The sequence below is a fragment of the Notolepis coatsorum genome (genome assembly GCF_963971535.1).
Source record: "Notolepis coatsorum genome assembly, chromosome: 3".
Classification (NCBI taxonomy): Eukaryota; Metazoa; Chordata; class Actinopteri; order Aulopiformes; family Paralepididae; genus Notolepis; species Notolepis coatsorum.
In genome coordinates, this window is record NC_140167.1 from 40,734,046 (window position 1) to 40,757,643 (window position 23,598).

The following is a 23,598-nucleotide window of genomic DNA, read 5'->3' on the forward strand; positions in this document are numbered from 1 at the left end:
TAGTTGTACAGTAAATGACCAAGTAAGGCTTTGTCAATATTCCAATGTACAGTGTAAAATGTGTGTGTGTCCCCTACCCAACCCCCCCCCCCCCCCCCCCCACCTCCAATGTACAGCCCTCACCCAACCCCACCAACCTCCTCCAATGTACAGTTTCTACGCCAAATGTATATACACTCCTTTTCTGGACACTTTTGTATCACAAACAGTACTGTATTTGCAAATCTGATATGTCATAAATGTATAGATGTAGCAGTACTGTCTATCTGTATGTCATGTATGTCATATATGTTATGATGAATTGAAAATGGGGGACCCTGATGTAAACAAGACGAAAGTCTTTCTCTGGTCTGCATCCCCTTAACAATTGTATGTATTGAGATGTACTGTACTGTACCCATTCTGCAATCTGTTAATAAACTTTTCAATCAATCAATCAATAAAAGATCATGTAATAATCTAGGTTGAGTATGCCCTCCTGTGGGCCAAAATCCTTACTGCAGTTTTCATTCAAGGATCATGGGTTGATTGATATCAAGGTCTACAAAAAACAAAACACCACAAAAACAATTTCAAACTCATATATTATTTATTACAATTAAATATTTCTCTTATATTACACAGGTCCATTTGAACAATACAAATAATCTGTGCTATTAATAATATTTCCAAGATCTTCCCAATACTCCATGCTAAGAATCTGAACATAACTTCACATCAAAGGAACTAATGTTAATAAGAGTACAGTTCTTTTGTACACCTGGGAATGAACTGAAAATTTTGTTTCAATCCCTTTCTCCCTCTTTTTTTTGGTACAAACAGTTCTTTGCAGTGATTCAAGGTCAAACCAGTATAATTTGACCAAGAGAAAAAAAGGCATTTGAAAGATGCATTAAAAACAATATTAATTTCTCGTCTTACTCTGGATGGAAAATGCTTGGAATAGGTCTGTGGAAACAGGCACAGGGGTCTGTGTAAGACTTGATAACTAGCAAACATCTTGATGAAACATAATTAAGTCTATTGAGATTTCTAAGGCAGGTATATGTATGGGGTTATCAATCTGGTACGGGGCAGGTCACTTCAGGGGGGGCTTTGTGGAAACAATTCAAACCCTACTTGAATGACGCAAACTTAAAGGAACACGCAAACATCATGGCAAATGTGCTTACCGTCTTCTCCAGAGTCAGACCAGAAGATAGCTAGGCTTTCTACTGAACACACAGAGAGGAAATTGTTATCCATCTTCTTGTGGAGAAGACGGTAAGAGCATTTCCTGTGTTCCTTTAAATGTACTGTCTGTACTGCATTGTATTGTGCTGACTGGGCATCACCGTTATTTCAAAAAACAGTTTGAGACAATGGAAAAAAGTGTGTTATGATTTTTGCTAGTGACTGATATAACCTTTGGTTTATTCAGAAGGCAGGTTTATAGGGCAGGGCTGGAGTCCACTCCCTTTCACTCCAGTCTAACTGAAATTAAACTTAAAAATGCTCAATCATTTGTCAATAGATTGAATGAGTGAAGTCTTTTTATTTATTTATTATTTTTCCAATTCGTGAATTTTAATTATTCCATTTCCTACATCCTAAATTAACTGGATTAAAGAGGATTTGGCCCCACCCCTGGTAAAGTCAAACTGAAACAAGCAGGATGTCTTTTTCCCCAAGTCAGATTCCAACTTGAGCAGATATTTGTCAAAGGCCTCAAAGCACGAGTGCTGATCTGGGAACAGTTTTGCCGTTTTAAGAACATATGAAGAGGATGGTCTACACTCTACAGCCTTGTGGCCAAAGATCTCAAATCAGCACTCTTATTCTGAGAAGTTTGATAAATACAGGCCAAGATCTCTATTCCAGAAGTTTATAAAGGAGAGACTGGGAATGTTTACTAAGGCAGCATTAGCAGGAGCAAGGGGGGGTAAATGACAGATGGGGGGGGGGGTAAATGGTTGTATACTAGGTAATTCAAGTGTGTTCAAGGTGGAGGAGGGAAACTATTAGTATGAAAGAAGAAGGGAAAGGATTGAAGAGAAGAGCTGGCTTACAAATGCTGGGATAAGGGACATTTTGGTCCTCTTGTTCAACATCTCTCTGGTCACTGGTTGCCAGATCTGGATCAAACTACAGTATGAACTGTATCTGAAATTCTTCTAAATACTTGGGAGCATTAGTCCAGCTGAAATCAAAGCATGAAAAAATGGTTCTTGTTCAAAAGGCAATCAACAATTATGTTATCCAAGTTCCATACTCAATTCATGTATGAGATGTAAAACTGTAGGAGAAACTAATTGTGTCCTTGGTCTCTCTGGATGTACCGCCAGTGGTATGTTTCTCCAGTGACCTCCATTAATGTCACGTTATCCGGCTTCATTTGAATTTAGCCAATCAACTGTCAACAGTGAAAGTGAATAGCAAGTCAACTTGGTCTCATGTCAGACGTGATCTCTCCCTCTCAAACTAAGGGCCTTTGAGCAAAAAAAATACAAACATTTGACCAAAAATACTGTTATATAAATATTCTTTTAAAAAGAAAAACATGAGAAAAATGCATGTGTTGGCAATACGTGACGGTGTCAATAAAGGCGCCTAAAATCTAAATATTTATTTCAGTTGGACTTTAAATCTCATGGAGGGGCTAAAGACATTTTTGAGAACGTATTTAATGGACCCATTTCAAACCCCCGCCCTCTCCTCTCGATTGTCTAATCGCAAACGTTGCTTCCTTTGAATGCAAGAGTTGTGATTAGAGTCAAGAAAATAGGGCGGGTTTGAGATAGGTCAACTGACTTCACCGTGCGAAACAAGCTCATTTAAGCACAGAAAGGTACAAGAATGGATCAACTACTATTGCAAGCGACTCATCTGGGTTTAGTCATAAAAGACAGTGCAGCTAGACAGAGGCAAATACCTACATCCTTTCTAATCAGGAATTTAATTCATACTTCTAAAACTATTCTTTTTAAAATGATCTCTTTTGAAAATAAATTAGATATTCTCAATACAGAAATAAATACATTTCTTTTTTCTTTTCTTTTTTTAAACACAGGAATTAATCATCACATTTCTAAATGCTATGCAGAATATATTTCTGAGCATAATCATCCACAAAGAAACCAAAAATATAACTGTGGAGCGGCGACTCATTGGAATATAGAAATGCAAATATACAGTTGGCTGACGTAGCAATCAAACAGTCATATTTCTGGCAAACAGCTATTTAGAAAAACAAGGTATTACTCATTTTTGGGACAACTAAAAATTACTCCGGACGAAATAAACTTCATGGTTGACCCTCAACTCCTCAACTGGACATGTTCACCAAACTGAACTACACAGGCTACAGTCACTGCAGTTGCATGAACCGCACAACATGAACAGGAACAATGTGTTGTTGCCATCGGGTGAAAACCTTGTACCTCCATCAAGGTAAAACTTTCAGGAATTATAGAAAAACAACATTGTTTTCTGATTGACGCCCATGTTCTACATTGGGGGTTTTGAATGGGTTCCGTGGTCCTTAAGGTCATGAAACTTGCTCATTAACACAGAGAACCATGTAAACGTTCAATTCAAGTAATAACACAAAAATAACCAAGATACGAGATACAAGGTTTTCACCAGCAGCGATATGCCACAGCAGTACAGTGCAGGTCAATTCTATATTGTGAAAACAGCCATTGAGATGAATTCCAGAGTTACATATATGACAAATAATCCTTGATCCTCTCCCAGAAGCTCTGACTGAATTGTTGAAGCAAAAACTAAATTCAATTTGAAGTCTGTTCTGCCTCGCTAGTCGTCAAAACCAACCCTACTGTTGGGGGGAAAAAACGATTTCATCATGGCTGTGTTCAGACTACAATCATCCAGGTCAATGGATGATCACAAAAAAGGAAGGATTTAAGTTTGGACACAGCTCACATCTTTCGACCCTCTCACAGGTCTAATGGAGTACTACATGTTCCCTGCAGAGCTTTAAGACGGAGGCTAGACTGTATGCCACAGAGAAATCCAAACACACGTATGGTTACGACATGTGTGCCTCATCTCTTCACGTGAGCCACTTAGTATCCGACCGTTTCACAAGAACCACTGCAGCAGACTATCACTGATCTCATGAGCCGATGTGAATCATTGCGACGTGTTCTCGGTCTCCTACTATTAGGGCAACGGGGACATTGCTCACATATAACGATCAACCAGTGCCATATATCTCTTCATATCTGATACATCTCCTATTTCTGAGAGCTACATTTCTACATGAGAGTGAAGTCCAGGTCCTTCATACAGGTGCTACACTACCAGAGTGCCATGTATGATCATCACCATTCACGCCGTCACGATAACTCAAGATATAACACGTCAATTAGCCTGTGGAGCATTTTTCAATCCTATTTCTCATAAATCCTAATTGTGTATGCCTCAGGTTGAACAAGGGGATTAGTCCACAGTAGACTCATCTCTCAAAAGCCTTTGCTCTGAGCGAGCCACCGCAGGAACTCCCATCTCTATGGGACAAGCTGTTCCGGATCCTCTCTCAAAGAGGCGGTGGGTAGTAGCTAGTAAAGGTTCTTGAAGACGACCACGGTAGCATTGATCTCACTCTACATAATACTGTCGCATCCCGATGGGGTGCTACTGCAGGTTCTTGAGGAGGCGACCATAGCGGAAGTCGTAGACGTGTCGACAGACAAACACCAGGTCCGGGTCGACGTCGTCGGGCACACAGCGGTGGGCGGGCATGGCGTGGCCAACAGCGGGCGGCACCGCGATGGAGGAGATGCGATCGGGTAGACCCTCCCAGCGGCATTTCACCAAGGCACAAAATCTGAAACAAAGACAAGGTTGTTGAATATGGAACATATGAAAACAGACTATCTAAATAGAACATGTGAAAACAGAATATCTAAATAGAACGTATGAAAACAGAATATCTAAATAGAACGTATGAAAACAGAATATCTAAATAGAACGTGTGAAAACAGAATATGTAAATAGAACATATGAAAGCAGAATATCTAGACGACATGCACAAAAACAATCCAAAGGCTTGGGGGCGTCTGGGTAGTGTAGAGTCTAAAAGCACTTGCCTACCACCACCACCGCAGAGGCCCAGCGTTACGCTCTTCCAGTGAAACACCTGCAGTAGTCTCCAGTTCCAAACGCACCTTTTAGAGTAGAAACATGAATGGTGCCACTGGGTGTTGTTTGTACTACCAGCGATTTCCAATTGAAACAGCTGCCCTGTCGTAATTAGCATAACGTATAGTTGGTTAAGGACTGGGGTGAGTTCTGTCCTTGAAGCGTTTGCAATTGAAAAGTCACTACAGTAGGTCTGAGGCAGTGACATCAAGGCGTGCATTTCAATCTGGAGACTACTGCAGCTGTCGGGGTGAAAAGAAGCGTCTGGCGACTCCACATGTATCGGAGGAGGCATGTGGTTGTCTACGTCCTCCCCAGACCGACGGGGCAGCGCAATGACCAGGAAGGGAATTGGGGAGATGGAAGCAAAATATATATATATAAAATAACAATCCTAAAGGCTTATGAGAAACCGGCTTGCAGGTCCTCCCCCTCTCTTACCGACAATATTGGGCTAATGTTAGGACATAGCACTTGTCTTCAATACAGGCCACACTGTTCACATCCTGGTGGCGAGATGCGAAGATCTCATTCTAGAGAGAGAGGGAGATAGAGAAAGAATATGATGTATTAACTCCCAACACAACCAAGGCAATCCTTCACCGCTTGGTCCCAAGGAGATGACAGGGTCTTTCTCCATCAATAAGACGCCATCACTAGAAGCTCAACTTTTGCACCAGGATCTCACAGACATGGGGAAAAGAAAACTCTCGTGATAAAATGTACATAAAGTGGAAGTCCACACCCTGCATTCATCCTGCTTCCAGGTAGGTAGTGGAGGGTAAACCCCCTAAACTCAGTTTATTCACCTTTTATCTGTCAAATAGTTGACCCACCTTTTTAAGGTAAGTCAAGTCTTTATGATATAATATAATGGTATAGATTCTGGTACATAGTATCAGACCATATGCAAGTTATGAAATATTTATTCATTCATACACACCAATTTCCTAGTTCTACCCAATTTCTACTAGTCTACCCAACTTTTCCGCCTTAGTAGTACTGTGTGACTTTCTGAATAATTCCTTTGGGGAGCGCAGCAACACTGCAGCAGCAAGGATATAAAAAGAATGAGACCTCCATAAAGGATACATTTTAACACCAGCAGAACCACCGCTGCTAACCTTGACATTACAAGAAGTCGAGGGACAACATAGTGACATACTAATGTCTCCTCAAAGCCGACGCCTCGTCAGTATTCTCAGACCGCCGCTCTGCTCTGTTTACGGTTTGTCAGCTTCTCAATGAAAAGACTGATTACGCGAGGTTAATTGTTTCTAGACGTCTTGTTTGTTCCTGAGGGAGATTACAGACAGGAAGCCCTGTTGTCTGCAAGGTCCCGGTTCCTCTAGGAAATATATAATTACAAACTAAAATATTCACTGTGTGTGTGTGTGTGTTTTCACTGCATGTGTTTATCATAATCTTCCCTGAGGTATTTACTTATAGTTCATTATAGAATTCAAGATCTGAGAATTTTTCTTTTTACTGTCACTACTTTAACTTAATTGCTTAAGGCAGGGCATGATAGTCACTAACAATGCCTCAAAACACACTGACGAGTCACTCTCTCAGCTTTGCACAAGGTCATGTGTGCCTTTGATGTGGGGGGGGGGGGGAACACACAAAGAACATACGCTGTCGTAAATTCTCTCATTTCTGGGGAGATGAAGAATCACCATCGCCACCATCATCATCATCATCAAGTATTAGTATCCTGCTGTTGCTCAGTCAAAGTCAGAAGGGGTGATGGTGGTGGGTGCACCTGACCGTATAATACTTTTTGTTGTTCTATCTGTGGGTGGGACACACTGCATGTGGACAGAAGTATTCACTGTATAGTTTTCTTATGATATGATATGATATTTTCATTTATAATGCGCCCCCCCAGCCAATTTTTACATTGGTCCGCGGCGCAGCCCGGGAAAAAAAAATAATACGAATAAATGGACAGGACAACGTGGACAGGGGACCAGGCAGACGGACAGACGGAGAACATAAGAACACCTCAGACACACAACACAACAGCAAAGTAACTCTCAGATCATCCAGAGCGAAAAGGTGGGTTTTAAGCAAGGCCTTGAATGTCTGTACGGTGTTGGCAGACTTGATGTTAAAAGGGAGCTTATTCCACAGTGTCGGCGCCATCACTGCAAAGTCCCGGAAACCCTTTGTCACCAGCTTGGCCCGCGGGACCCTCAGACATAGTTGGTCATTCAATCTGAGGGACCTGGAGCTGACGGGTTGGACCAAGAGTTCCTCAATGTAGGCCTGAGCGAGACCATTGAGGGCTTTGTAGGTGAATAGCATGCTTTTGAAGTTGATTCTCTTCCTCACTGGGAGCCAATGGAGAGAGACAAGGACTGGGGAGATGTGGTCCCTCATTCTGGTGCCTGGGACCAGCCTGGCAGCAGCATTTTGAACGCGCTGGAGGGGGAGGATGGTTTTGTCCGGAAGACCAGAGTAGAGTGAGAGATATGTGTTTTCAATGTATGTAATGTAAATTGGGGGAGATGACAGCAGCTGGAGGGGCCGGGTCGCCTCTATCCCTTCTACAACGGCGCTCAGGTTCGGGGTTCCTCCGATTGGCCACGACGCCCACGTGACCCTACGCTAGCCCGCCCCCTTCCTGCCGCGCCACGCTCGCCAGCTTCCGCAAGCGCCAAGCTTGCTCCGACTATAAATTCCGGGTGTAAGGCAGACTAGGACTGAGATCACACAGAAGAGAAGGACCAAGAGAGACGGCTCCCTCCTCTCATCACAGAGAGAGGGGGGGGGATGCCACATCATCATTAGCTTCGGCTAACACGAGGACGGTTTTGGCTAACGACCAGGCCTGAGCCACTATTGGACTGATAGCAATGACAATACAATATGATAACATCTGAGCTGAGGTTTCTGTTTATTTAATAAACAATGCTCTTTCAAAAAAGGTATGCTGTCTGAGGGTCGAATTCTTATGGAGGTGGTGAATACTTATGCTGCGGATTGCACTAACGGGGAATGATGAGGTTTATCAGCCAGTATGAGGAGACGTCGGGGGAATAAAATACACAACGCAGAGTCAGTGGATGGAGATGAGAACACAAGCCAAACAGACGAAGACGTGATACCGGCTGATTGTTCAGAATCCAACAAGAGGGAATTGCAGTAGTCCAGTTGTGAGAAAATGAGCATGATGATGACTTTATGAAGGTCGCTGGGGGAGAGGAAGGACTTGATTTTTGAAATTATGCACAGTTGAAAGAAACTGGACTGTGCCACTGATCTTACTTGCTGGTTGAAATTGAGATCCGAGTCAAATAAGACCCCAAGGTTTCTCACATTGGGTTTCCCCAAGGAGGAGAGGCTTCCCATGTTTCTGGAGCTCTGAGTGACTGAGGTGGGGGTGCCAAACAGAATAATCTCCCCCTTGCTCTCATTTAACTGCAGGTGGTTGTGACATCCACTCCTTTATGTTGCCTAGGCAGGTCATCTGGGTATCATCTGCGTAGCAGTGGAAGGAGATGTTGTGCCGAGTGATGATTTGACTGAGGGGGAGCATGTAGAGGTTGAAGAGGATGGGTGCCAGGATTGAACCCTGTGGGACCCCGCAGGTGAGGTTGGCTTGCTGGGAGGAGAAGTTGGCTAGACTCACCGAGTAGGTTCTATTGTTTAGGTAGGATCTGAACCAGGAGAGGGCGGTGTTGGTGATGCCAACCCCCTGTTGGAGGCTTATAGGAAACAGGGATACTCAGGGTATCACAGGTGCATGTAAACAACGTAAAGAAAGGCAAGACAACACCATCTACATACATCTCGTTTCGTAGATCCTTAAAAAGAGGTATTTAGCTGATTTCTAACTTGAATCCTATCGTTCTGTTGTAAGTAGGGATGTCCGATATTATCGGCCGATATTGGCATTAACACTTTCAATGCCCAAAACGTCATACGACGTTTTATCAGCCCAATGCCTGAATGCCCACGACGTGTATTATCGTTTTATTTTTTTATTAGCGATCTGATTTCATATTTCATCAACAGAGTCTCCCGTTGGTACAGCAGCTCCTCCAGCAGCTCAGAATGGAAAAAAGCGCCCCCTATGTCTATCCCTGTGTAACTGCACGTCAGTCTCTTAGACTGACCTGGGATCAGTGATATGTAGAGGCGGGGCCAGCTGGCTCCGTGAGCAGGCAAGCCGTCTGCTCAACATGGAAGTCATCGCGGGACGGGAATCAGCCTGGAATATATATTCATAGTAGCCAATCGATAGTAGACAGTAGTGATCGATTTTTGGAATGGCGATCAGGAATTGGAATGATCTTTTTGGAGAACATCTGATCTGAGGTAAGGAATCTATTTTACCAGTCTTGGGATAATCAGAGTTGTATTCGCTGAGATATAAGCGTTTGCCCTATGTGTGTTGTGTCTCTGTGTGCGCGATCGCTTTGAGGAAATCAGAGAATCGATTTTCAGCTTGCGGCCCCAGCGTGCATAAGTACACATATACTATCGATAATCTAGCGTTTATTTGAAAACGATTCATAAATAGGGCAAAAAATTACAACGTTTTTGTGTATTCCAGAATATTCCAGTAAAGGGCGTTTATCATGGAACATTTATATTTTCCTTGAAAACGAGGGCTTTTCAAAATGCAAAAAAACGAAAATGAACCGTTAAAAAAACAATCCGCTTCGACAATGTTGACTGGAAAACGAGTCATTGATAAGCGACGGGCAGATTAGACACATAGCCTTAATTTAAAACATAGATTAGGCGCTTTTAACGCTAACATTGAAGTGGATGGTGGGCATTCAACCGGTAAATCAAGATTAAGCTTGGGCTCTGAAAGTGTTAAAATGTAATATCGGAAATTATCGGTATCGCTTAAAAAAATTATTTATTTTTTACATTTATTTAACCTTTATTTACCCAGGCAAGCAAGTAAGAACAAATTCTGTAATTACCTGAAATTATTCAGTTTTTTGGGGGGGAAACCCCGCATATATTGGTATCGGTTGATATCGGAAATTAAGAGTTGGACAATATCGGTATATCGGATATCGGTAAAAAAGCCAATATCGAACATCCCTAGTTGTAAGGAGGACATAACCCTCCAGAACCTCAGCCGAATTACGGCACCCATCAAATAGTGAACTGCAGACTCTATTTCCTCAACTATTTTCAACTGAGGTCCTCAAAACATGTTTTTGTTCTCCGATTATGTATTCTAGCATGGTGCCTCACTCTATACCCCTCTGTTTCAGTGGTGATCTCAACAGGCTGTTTCTGTAGCTTCTAATGCAAATGAGCTGCTGCTCCCCACGCTCCTGCAATCAGGAACTGCTGCACACATGGCTCATGAAATTCCGATCAAACTGTCAAACTAGGCGGTACAGATCAAATATGAATTAAGATCAAGCAATAGCATGTCCTACTTCTCACCTAAAATAAACCGCTTGAGGTGGAAAAGAGGACGTTTATGAGCAAGCTGACTTTTTGTACACACGTGTTTTCCACACACACATACAAGTCGAGAACCGCTCTTAGGCAATGAGCGTGTTGTGATCGCTCTGTCATTATTTTATAAGTCGATTGTGGCTGCAGTTCTGAAAGCCTTGTTTCAAGAGGGAGGGTTCTTTTCACAGCTGAACTGTAGAAACAGCACCAATTATATATTTATATGTTCTCAGTGTTGACACAACTCCTCATCATGTGAAAACAATGCAAAACACAGGAAAAGGCCTTTCCCCCCCTTTGGGGACCTTTAACACTTTGAGTGCCAGCGACGTGTTATGTCGTCTTTTCATGCCCCCCGTTGAGTGCCGACGACGCAAATTGTCGTTTTATTTTTTTATTAGCGATCTGAATTCATATTTCATCAACAGAGTCTCCCGTTGGTACAGCAGCCCCTCTAGGAGCTCCGATGGGAAAATACCGCCCCCTATCGTCTATCCCTGTGTAACTGCAGGCCATTCGATTATACTGGTGGATCTGTGGAGGGGGAGCCTCCTCGCTCCACTATGCTGGCAAGGGATCTGATGACGAGGGAAGTGATCGCGAGATGGAAAGCAGCCTGGAATATATATTTACAGCAGCCAATAATCAATCAATAAACGCGATCGATATTTGGAATGGCGATCAGGAATTGGAATAATCTTTTTTGGAGAACATCTGATCTAAGGTAAGGAGTCTATGTTACCAGTTTTAGGATAATCAGAGCTGTCTTCACTGAGATAACAGCGTGTCCCGTATGTGTATATGTGCGTGTGTGTGTGTGTGCTGTTGAGGAAACGAGAGAATCGATTTCTCAGCTCGCTTCTATAGCGTGCATAAGTACACATATACTATCAATAATCTAGCGTTTATTTGAAAACGTTTCATAAATAGGCCAACAAATGACAACGTGTCTAGTGTATTCGAGAATATTCCAATAAATGCCGTTTATGAGGGACTCTTTCTATTTTACGGAAGTTTTCGAGAAAACGATAGCTTTTCGAAATGCTATAAAAAGGATATGAACCGATTAAAAAACAATCCGTTTCGACAATGTTGACTGCAAACAAGTCATTGATAAGCGACGGGCAGATTAGACACATAATTTAAAACATAGATTATGCGTTTTTAACGCCATCATTGAAGTGGATGCTGGCACTCAAGGACATTAATCAACGTTATGGCTGGCACTGAAAGTGTTAACATGGGAATCAAGCATAGTAATACTGTACGTCAGGGTTACTCACCTCGCAGTGCATGCTGGAGTTGCGTCCCCCCTGTGTGTGTTCTGGACGGTAGTACCAAAACAAGCTCATCATCATCTCACCTGAAAGATAGAAATACTAATTGAGGCTCTACTGTTTGGACGGACATCTTCCATCCCATTCCGTGTCATTTATTTAAACAGGGGGGATGCATATAAACACCATAAAAGGACATTTAAATACTTTTGGGTAGACATTTAGAAGAATAAGAAATTAGGAAGAAATGGGAAAGGCAGGAAAAAAAGGAATAGGGACATTTTGAAATTGTCCTTACTCCTGTGGCTCTTAGTCCTGTGGCTCTTATTCCTGTGGTTCTTAGTCCTGTGTCTCTTAGTCTTGTGGTTCTTATTCCTGTGTCTCTTAGTCCTGTGGCTCTTAGTCCTGAGGTTCTTAGTCCTGTGGCTCTTTGTCCTGTGGCTCTTAGTCCTGAGGCTCCTAGTCCTGAGGCAGTCCAAGTATTGCCTCATCACCCAAATCGGTACTTGAAAAGTACCCAAAAGAGTACTTGAAAACTAGCAATTGCAATGTCAGAAGGATCCGCCCCTTCCTGAAGCCACTCAACTCCTTGTCCAATCAACTGTCATGTCTCGCCTCGACTACTGCAATGCACTGCTCGCTGGTCTACCGACCACCAAGCCCCTTCAACTCATCCAGAATGCTGCCGCCCGTTTGATCTCCAACATACCAAAATCAGCCCATGTTACCCCACTTCTCAGGGACCTGCACTGGCTCCCCATCGCTGCACGAATTCGCTTCAAGGTCCTCGACCTGGCATATCGAGCGGCGAAGGAAACGGCTCCCGCCTACCTCCGGCCAATGTTCTCTAACTACACACCCTCAAGACCCCTCTGCTCTACATCCTCTGGCCGCCTCAGACCAACTCCTATCCAGGCTCCGGGAGGGTCATCAAAGAGAAGCCGCCTATTCTCTGTCCTCGCTCCACAATGGTGGAATGAACATCCCACCACAGTTAAGACAGCCGAATCCCAACCAATCTTTCGCTGTCGACTAAAAACACACTTCTTCAATCAATATCACATTTTTATTATTTTTTGTTTTAACACTAACCTTCTTACGGTCCTATACTACCATGCACTCCTCCTACTATACTAATATCTCATGTATATGCACTCAATACAGCAGCACCCAAGTTTCAGCACTGTTTGATAATTGTTACTCAGCTGAAAGAGTTGTACCCTTCCTGCTGACTTGTCGTACAGAACTTGTAAATCGCTTTGGATAAAAGAGTCAGCTAAATGACAAAATGTTAATTTTAAATGTAAGTGTTCAGGCGACACAGGGCACATGGATTCAGTTGTAACGACAAGATTCAGGTGAGGGATATCTCTAACCTTTTTTCTTCTGTTCAGTCCCAGACAAAAGCTATACCAGTTTCAGTTAGTCTTTCACAAGCTGAGTAGGTAGTAACAAGACGAGTCCTCCATTAGTCGTGCCCCTCCCTATTTGAGTGCTGTATGTATTTCACCCACTTTCATATCCATTCAGCTACGTGTTTTACTTTCTACGTGTTTCCTGTGAAGTAAATACGAGTGCTTAAATAAATAAATAATTATTACTAGTATTTCAGCAGGTATTACAGTTCCAGTGTGGCCATGATTCTTTCAAACGTATATCAGCAGTGTGAGTGAGTGAAGGTGCGAGTGAGAAGCAAATTAGTTTGTGTACCGTCAAAAAAGGGAAAATCTACACTCTCAAAATATGTTAACTTGAAATGCTTTTAAAAGAAAGAAACAAAGAAATAAGCATGTTTAAGCCCTTGGCTTTCGTCAGCGGTTTTAGTATAAAAGAAAAAAGCATTAAAACGTGTTTCGTGATCGTGGATTTTCCATGGATGTGGGTGTCCAAGAGTCTGCGCCCGATATGAATAGAGTTGAGTGAGTCAGTTATTTTGTCCATACCTGACTCTGGGTCCTCCCAGAAGGCAGAGACCTTGGCCACGTAAGGCAGGGACTTCTTCCTGGGTCCAGATTTTAAGAGGACAGTGTCTCTGACCTGGATCACCTCGTCGTCCCGCTGTACCCCCTGGAAACACTTCCTCTGCACCGGAGCCTCCTCGCCCTGCTTGACACAAGCATCAGGAAGCAATCAGCCGTCTGACTCTGCTGGAAGCTGTTAAGTTACAAGTTGATTTGTGTGATTTGTGTATTTGTGTATCAAATGAAAACCATTTCAGGAAAGACTATTTCGCCCTGCGAACAACATGTAAACAATGATGTAAACAACAATGATGTCATAATTCTGAAAGAGTCGAGTTCTGAGGTACAAAGAAAAAGAAAAAAAATAGTAATTATTTCCACAGCAAACCCTGAAGCCCAGCTGCCTGACAAGGTGGCAGTGTGTGTGTCTGTCTACCCACCACAGTGAACACCTCCCTCTGAAAGGGCAGGCCCACTGGCCGCCAGCCATTGGTGGCTTTCTTGCGGCCGTTCTTCGTCCGCTTGGCAGGCGCTCGCCCGTCGTCGCTGGCAGAGCCGGATTTCTGTTTCTTGTCCCCGTTGAGAGGGCACGTGGCTGAGCCTATGCCGCCAGTGCTGCGCGAGCCAGACCTCGACCCGCTGGGTGCCTTGGCACTCTGTGGACACTCCCTGGCCACCTGCAGGGGAGGCTGCGGTTGGTTGGGGTCTGAGAGTGGCGACTGAACGTGCGGCACCGATTGGCCGGCTGGAGGCACGGTGGGTATGGGGCAGCCGGTGAGGGTCCGCGGGTTGGGCAGGATGGGGATGGAGGAGGGGCTATGATGGCTGCTTGGAGTTGAAGAGTACTCTTCTGCAGGAAGATAATGGAGACGGAATATTAACAAGTAGGAAAGACTGAGAGGTACTTGCAGGCACACACACACACACACAGTGATGTCACTAACAGTTACATAACAGCAACATGAAAGACACTCATTCTTCATTAGCTCCACTGAAGCAGAAGGAAAACAAACAGAAAAACAATTAAAGTCAATTAGAGTCAGAGCAGACACACAGAGAGCGAGAGACAGAGATAGACAGACAGACAGACACACAGACAAACAGAGAGACACACACACACAGCCCAACACAGAGCCTGCCAAACACCAATTTTCTACCGTTAATGGTACCTTGCGTCTATGCGTGTTTGTGTGTATGCGAGTGAGAGTGATTGAGAGAGAAAGAGGCAGAGAAAAAAGAGTGAGAGAGATGTGTTCTGATGTGTAATCACTACAGTTTAACAAAGTCATGATCATTAGCAATGATCTCTCTCTCTCTCTCTCTGATGATATTGCATTATGATGATGATGCGTTTTGTTTAAACCTTCCCTAAGTCCCACAAAGCCATAATGCATAAAGCCACATGCATCATCAGAAATCACTACACACACACGACAAGTTAATCTATAATAAGACAATATCCATAAATGCCCTCCATTGAGGCACCGGAGGATGAACAGAAGTGCACAACTTGAATAGATAAACAAAATGACCAATTAAGCTAGTGACCTCAGGACGTTGCACCTTTCTTTTTTTAGGTATTATTATGTGTCTGGCCCTCGAAATCATCAGTAGTATCTTTCATTTCGGCCTCCTCGGTAATTGAGTTCGACACCACTGGACGGGTCAATTCCCACAAAGGCTATTCAGTCAAAACATTACCCACCCCCGTGCCATCCATAAACAACAGGCACCGTCTGAAATAACTGCTTCAGTGTTTTATCGCTTCTATCCAGTACAAAAACAAATGGACAGCGCTCGACTCATAAGACTTTGATTCATAAACAGGTACGGACTCTTTTGTTGCCGTTTCCATCTCCTAATGTCAACAACGCGCGGTGGAAAATCCAAACACGGTTTTTAGCCAGTCACGCGATGGATCCATTAAGTGTGTGAGTTGAATAGGCCTAGCGCTCATTGTCTGGGGGCTTGTATTAAAACGGAGACAAAAAGAGTCCTTGCCCCCTTTGTGACATTTTCCTTTGCGTCTCTCCCACTCGACGACTACCATTTGAAAACGGGAGATCAAAATGTCAAAACATAATGGCTATTCTCAGCGCATTGTACTGGATTGGTAGAGAAGGCCATTTCAACACACAATGTGCTTATCGCCTGGCGCACTGCCCATTGTCGTCAAAATAGGGATTCCGTGTGAAGATGTCTGATCAGAGACTTTTAATGTAATTTTAATGGAACATTTTGCATCGTCATCCTTGGGCTATGGAGTTGAAATCCTTATTTTAAGTATGTATTAGTTTGGCATTCATTTTCCAGATTATTGTGTGATTTTCAGGAGATTAGGAGTGAAATGTCTCTCATGTATAAAGATAAATAGTCTGTTCTGTTGATATATATATGGTATAAACTGAAATTATGAACTTAAAGCATAGTTACAATGCAGAACCTTACGTGAAGTATAATTTTAACAAAGTACAATCACTATGTGCACAGATTCGGTCAGGGACATTACCACTAGCTCTAGAGACTGGCAGGTTTAATGCTATCCCAGAGGAGGACAGACTGTTTGGTGTGTGAGCTACTGCAAGTGAAATTGAGAATGAGGTAATTTTTTTGTTTTACTGTCCTGTAGGGCTGACCTCGACTAGTCGAGTAGTCGACTAATCGATCGAAAGGAGCCGTAGTCGACTGCCAACCTCTTAGTCGAAAAAGAATTGTCAAATAAGAAAAAGAATTATATATAAAAGAAATTATAATTTGGATCATTCTTTCCACAAGCAAAGAGGTCTAGAAGCATGGCTAAAGATAATGGCACGCATACCAGCGAGGCTAACTGCCTAAGAAAACGGGCACAGAGCGAGGCACTGAAAGAGGATTTCACCTGTCTAATGAACACACTAGACAAATATCAAGATGTATCCATCCATTAAAAAAATATAAAATTATTTGCATTCGGGAAGTAGTTGACTACCAGTCGATTATCGGCACATTTTGGCCAATCAAAGTCGACTATACAAATCCTTAGTCGGGGACATACTTTTTAGTAAAATATCCCCCATTTATGTAAATTTTCTTGAGCGGGATGAATATACATTTTTTTTGTGCCTCAGAAAGGGAACCTTTTTTTGTAGGAGATTTTATTTGCCAAGCTTGGGAGAGAAGACAGAATACTTTGTTTAAGACCAAGCTGTAACCTGTATTTAAATTTAACCTGCAATTAAATATAATGTAATAATGGAACACTGCAACCATCTTAACCCTTTCACTACTACACTACAGAAGGTTAACTGTCTGTAGTGTGTGGTAGTGAAAGGTTAACCTTCTGTAGTGTGGTAGTGAAAGCGTTAACCCTTTGCAGTGTGGTAGTGAAATGATTCACCTTCTGTAGTGTGGTAGTGAAAGTGTTAACCCTTTGTAGTGTGGTAGTGAAAGGGTTAAAGACACTTTTTGAGCTGTGAGATACCCTGAATTTCCCCAAGGGGATTAATAAAGTATCTATCTATCTATCCACCCACACACCCACACACACACACACTTCAAACTCTAGGCTCATCGGCCAAATACGGCCCACTTGGCATTTTCAGCTGGCCCCCAGACTGAATTCGCTTATCAATTTTGGCCTGCTGCCTCACCTAGCTGCAATTCAACTGGCCTGTGAAACGCACAGAGAGAGTAGTGAAATGATTCACCTTCTGTAGTGTGGTAGTGAAAGTGTTAACCCTTTGTAGTGTGGTAGTGAAAGGGTTAAAGACACTTTTGGTGTCTTATAAACATGACACAGAACAAAATCAATCTAAAATCAATCATATGGACAACATTTTTTATAAATTGGAACACAAGCAATAAAAAAAAGTGACATTACCAATGTAATGTTAAACTCCTACTGACCTCTTTTGATGCAGTGGCTACACCTGGTACAGCCTGTGGTACTGTAGGAGCACCCCCTCCTGGCAATGGTCGGTATGACACTGGTGTAGGCGGAATAGCCACTGATTCTGCAAGGCTCTCCGTAGCACGTCCCGACCGAGGCGCAGCAGTACACTGGGTGGGGGATCCCAGGGGGCTGGGGGTCGGGGCTGGGCAGTAGTCTGGGTCTTTTGCCCCCCTTTGGGCACAGGGCGATGGGGGGTATGGAGGAGGGCGAGGTGTCACGGTGGCTGAAGTGGACGTAGTAACCGGGGAAGCAGGTGTACGTGTGGGGGTTGATGGGGATGGCCGCCGGGTGGGACATGGAGTGGGGGGACTGGAGATGGTGGTGATGATGATGATGGTGATGATGGTAGACCTTGGACAGAGAACCTTCCTCTGGCTCCTGGAAGCTCTTCTCCCCCAGGAAGAGGGCCAGTCTGTGGCAGTACTCCACACACCTCTCCTGAGAGCAGCAGTAGCAGGGAGACACCTCGGTCTCCACCTGCTCCTCTTTGACGGGCTTCAGAGAGAACCCCAGCATGGCCCTACGCTGTAGCCCAGGTTTGTGGCACTCCTGTCCCCCTACAGTCCCCTTCCACTGACCCTCTGGATCCAAGGACTCCGTTTTACATAAACTACAGCATCTCTGCGCCTGGGAGCCTGGCTGGGGATTGGGTGGATCCTCTATACCCTGTTTACTGTGTTTTAATCGCTGCTTGTGTTTAGGATGTGTGGATGTTTTGGTCTGTGCTGTTCCTTCATCCACAGGTTTGCAGCTTGTTTCCTGTCGCACTGCTTCCTTCGACTCGCCTTCACTCCCAGGTTTGCGGTCCGTCTTTTTCGTCCGCTTGGTTCCAAAAGGGCCGCTGGTGAGTTTTAGCAGGGTCGCGGCGGTGAGACCCGCCTGGCGCCTAGGTGTCGGGGTAAGCAGGGTCAGCCAGTCTATGCTCTCAGCGTCGACCTTTGACCTCTTCTTCCTTTTCAAACTCTTACTTAAGTCTAGTTTTCCTCTGTTAAGAGCCTTTTTGGTCTTAATCCCCCGATGTTCATCCATGCAGACAGCGGTAGGGTCGGCGAGACCAGCTTTAGGCAGTTTCTTGTTGGTATTTTGACGTTTCTTATTGAGCCTTGACGTGAGAGGTTCTTCTTTGAAGAGCAGCAGACTGTTGACGGCCTCCGCATTAAGAGACGCCATTCTCCGCTTGCGAGGCTCAAAGGAGGGTGGAGACGCCATCGACGAGCCGTCGAACTGGTCGTTTTTTGGTTCCAGCGTTTGTTGATTGGATGTGGATGCTTTTCTTTGCCTGTGTTTTTCAGATTTGGTCCTTCTATGAACATGGCTGGAGCGCCGTTTCATTTTGCCTTCCGCCCTCGTTTGCTTCACGCCCCTCAGTGCGTCCTTCTCTTTGCCGATCCCCTCTTTCTCCTCAAGACGAGTGAGCAGGACACGACAGTCCAGAGATTCTCCATCACCAACATTCAGAGTCTTCTTCCTGTGTCGAAATTCTCTTTTCTTCCCCTTTCTTCTCCTCCTGAGTTCCTTCTCCTTCTCTTGCCTCTTTTTCAATATGCCTCCTCCTCCTCCTCCTCCGCCGGCTCCCTTGTCCTTCCGAGGCCTACCTCGCTTTGCTGGCTGGTTGTGCCGGACTCCGACCATGGTCTTAGCATGGGGCAGTGTATCCACCACCGCCTCTTCCACAGATTCCGAGGGCCTACTGTGGAGTGTCAGGTCAAAGAGACCCTTCGGTGGGCATTGTCATGGATCATCACCTGGGCCCACACACCCCCTGGTAGGGAGAGAGGTCACACATTTATCAACACAACTTGTATACAAATGTAAATTTTTATCTTGGAGAAAGTCTGACTAAATCTGAATGAGACTTTTTCTATATACCGTGTAAGACTAATGCACTATTTAACAACCTCTCCTCCTTAGCCTAGTGACACTCACCCCTTCCCTAGAGCAGATGTCAGTTGTTCCCAAAGTGGGGTTCAGGGGAATCCCCTGCAAATACAGGACTTATTTAATTCGCTAGAGCACAACGAGAGGATGTATGAGAATGCCCCCCTCCAAATAAATGCTTCTTATTAGACTACTTTTTACCATGATGTATGGGTTCATTGTGCTGTGGTTGCCCTACATTGTTTCGTTTCAGTTGAGATGTTCTATAATGATGCATATTTCTTTGTCTTTTATATTCTTCTCGCAACAAGGGCAATTATTCAGCAGCCCGAGTCAATGTTTGTGCAGAAGCATAATGACTCATGCAAACCATTACCAGCCTAATATTCCATGCATTTCCCCCCATTCACAACCAAAATGCAAGTGAAGGAATAGAACAGAAAAGATAAGCGTTATTAGCATTTATGTACTGTATGCCTTAATATGGTGGATGTGCTCTCCTATTCACAATCTTGAGAACTGTTACCCAGATTTAATTTGCGCCATAGCCGCAGCGCTGATCCCAGCGCTGATCCTCTCCGAGGCGACGTGGTTAACCAAACAGCTGGTAATTGGATTGAACATGTAAAGCGTGCAGAAGCCATTTGACCCTGAAGGGGTGTATATTTCAATTGTCGAGGAGGTCAATAGAGCAGCTGGGCTAAATCTTTTAAAATCATACTGTAGAATCAAACATATGATGAAGGATTTTCCCTCATTTGGAGGAACAGAAACACACACACACACACACACATATGCAGCATGTACACACACAGACACAGGCACACGCACACACACACCCACATAGAAGTAGTCGTGATAATGGTGTTGCTCATCAGGAATCCACAGAGTACATTACTTGCCACCACCCCCACTGTTTTTTTCTCTTCTTTTTAATAGAAATAAACCCCATTTAGTTAATTCTCGCATATCAGTGCCCACGTTCATCCAATAAAAGACAAAACATTTTGTATATTTAAATTGTGTATATTTAAATTAGAACCTAATTGTCAACTCTGTCTGTCCAACAAATGGATGTATCAAACAGACGTAGATGGACAGACAGAGGATCAATGTAGCCGCATAACGTTAAAGATCAAAGTGTAATTTTGTAAAACTTCCGATGTCACTGGTAATACCGGGAAATTCCACATCACCACGGCAACCCTAAGATACACACACACATACACAGACAGACGGTTCCAATCAAATTACTCATCAATTTATCCTCGTCTCATCAGATTTGGTGGCAGAAACTCTGGTCACACAATAGCCTCTTCAGTTATATTTCGTTATAGCTTACGCTTTGCTCTATTGGAACTATCCCTTTAATCATATCCTAAAATGAAAGTTTTCACCTCGTGTACCTGCCCACCTGCCTGACCACTCCCACATCCGCTCCTATAAAGCGGGCTCATGGCCATACAACAGCTCCTTCCCTACTTTCACCACAGAAGTCTGTGTATAGCACTGCTTTAAGTTTAGTGTTAAAGTAGTTAGTTTAGTTATAGGAGCTGTGTTGGCAGCTCATTCTGACCTCCACCGGCGCTTCGCATTGGGGTGCACGTCGCTGAGCAGTCCCCCGCCGGCATTGTGCTCCGGCTATGCAGCTGGATACTATGCCGCGAGAGGCGGTCGGCTGAGAGAGCCGTCTCTCTAGGGCAGGTAATGTTTTGTGACACGAGCCTCAGGTGTGTCAGTTGTGCGGGGGCAATTGCGCAGCTTGCGTAAGGTCGGCTCCAAGTAAGAATCCCTTCGTTGCCTCTAGAACAGTGGTATGGAGGGGGTTCTAGTTTGATGCCCCACGATAAAACAGTGCTCCTCCTCAGAGAGGTCGTAGCTTTGTTTTCCTGGGGCCGCGATTCCGAGTCTGGGGTTCAAGTCCCCGGTCTCTGAAGACGGATACCCTCTGCCACCGCGCTGGCCCCGCTTTTCAAGACGAAAGCACCCGGCGTGGAGGATGAGAGCTCAGTGTTTCATTAGGAGAATATCTCTGAGCTCAAGGCGGCTGCTGACCGTATACAACAGAGCTTGCTGCCGATGCCGCTGTAACACAGTTCTGTGAGAGGGACGTGTGTTGCCTTCCCTTTTTTCTTTTGGATAAAAAGGAGAGACAGTCGGCTGTCTGAAGTGTTTGGCCTGTATCGCTATTCCTCACGTTACACAGCTTCAGTAGTAGCTGCTTTAGCTTGCTACTGCGTTAGCTGGTGGCTATCGATAGCCGGTAAGAGCTAGCTGTTAGCCAGTTAGCTGTTAGGCTAAGCCAACGTGTGCTATGTGAACTCACAGCTACAAATGCTGGGGTTGCGTTTTCTTGCTTGTGTTGTGCAGTTTTCTTTGAAAATTGTATTGGTCGCTATTTTGTATAGCTTAGCAAGGCTTGTAAGTTCTAGCACTTGGCCAAGGCTTATGTCCTGTGTCGTGGAAAATATTATCATGTCATTATAGATCTGTGTTGAGATATCATTTTATAATTTTACAGCTCGACTGTTTCAGTGTGACCAACTAGTGTAATGTGTGTGTGTCTCTTTAAGAGACTCCAAGGTACCAACATCTCCCCAGCCAGCCAAAGCAAGGTTATTATTACTTCCCGAAACTGGGAACCATTTTTATTTACTTTCATCATCATATCTGTTCTAATGTTACGTCTTGCAAGTGTGTATAAACTATGTTCTGCCCAGACCTCCTGGTCACTTTATGGCCAGACGCTAGTGTGTGAACATGATGTATCTGTCTGTAAACTGTCCCTTTCATTGTGGCCACGGTGAAATAAACTTTTCTATTATTAATAATGACTCAGAATGATTTATAAAACGGCTCATCGTTTTGTCCTTTAATATTTCCCATTACAGATGGCGACGAGAGATGTTTTTTTTTTTAACCGATGGGTGTCGAGGTCGGCCGCCAAACGGACTCTGCAGAAAGGGTGAATCCTGGGATTCCAGGGGAGAGCTGCCCTGTCTCGACCTCCTCCGTGCACTGGGAGGGGGGAGTACCGCTGCGCCGTCCGCTTGGCTGTCGCCTCCGGCATGGACCTTATCCTTGTGGACGCGTGATAAGGGACACTCGTGAGCTGTTGACAGTCTGATTTGTTTAAAGCATTTTTGTTTTTAAATTTAAAATTAGAGGTCTAAACTAGAACATGGTGCCTGTCAGAGCTATTTGTTTTGTGTATATTACTATGTGCTTGGTAGACTGGCGATGGTTTTTTTCTATAGTTTCTCAATCTTGGTACGTCCCGATATTAGGCGAGGCTTGTGCCCGAACTTAAGGCGAGGTGCAAGGGCTACCACGAGTATAATAAAAGATGTTGAGTTCAAGTCTGCATCCCAAAGAAGAGGGGTGGGTTTTTTTTGGGCTTCAAAATTATATAAGGGTGATCCTGAGAGGATTTCTTTTGGGGTTTTAAAAGGTCCTTTGGAACGCTGTGAATAGGTAACAAGAGACAGTATGTTCCACAGGGGTTGATTATCTTTAATTATTTTACCTGGTCGAACTGCAGTGTTTTCTAAGGAAAACTAGGGTATGAGGGTACTTTTCATGGGGTTCATGGACGAGGAAGGCACTGCTCTAAGGGTTAATTCCATTTTTTGTTCGTCTGTACTATAAGGTTTTTTTTTCTCACAAGGAGGCAGTGGCGTCGCGTGGGTAAAATAACAGGGGAAGCCAAAAAAAAATTATAAAAAAAAAAATTATTAAATATTTTTATTAATATTTTTTTTTTTATTTATTTTTTTTAATCAAGCAGTCACCATGTACACTACAGTATGGCTCGGCGGCCAATCAAACTTTCTTTTTATTTATTTAACAGATTGCAGAATGGGTACAATACAGTACGGCTCAAGGGGATGCAGACCAGAGAAAGACGTTTGTCTTGTTTACATCAGGGTCATTAATACTGCTGGAGCATTGGTTAATTTTTGGTCCG

The 23,598-nt window shown here is 43.9% G+C and overlaps 1 protein-coding gene across 1 annotated transcript; it reads right to left on the minus strand.

Moving 5' to 3' along the window:
• Nucleotides 1–669: 669 nt before the first annotated feature.
• bahd1 (bromo adjacent homology domain containing 1) lies at nt 670–19,385 on the minus strand (the record flags this gene model as incomplete). Its single annotated transcript, XM_084311181.1, has 6 exons — nt 670–4,831; nt 5,587–5,678; nt 11,868–11,947; nt 13,805–13,964; nt 14,263–14,672; nt 17,708–19,385. 6 exons carry the CDS (start codon nt 19,383–19,385, stop codon nt 4,639–4,641), a joined length of 2,613 nt encoding a protein of 870 aa, XP_084167307.1. The 3' UTR covers nt 670–4,638.
• Between the last annotated feature and the right edge of the window lie 4,213 nt (nt 19,386–23,598).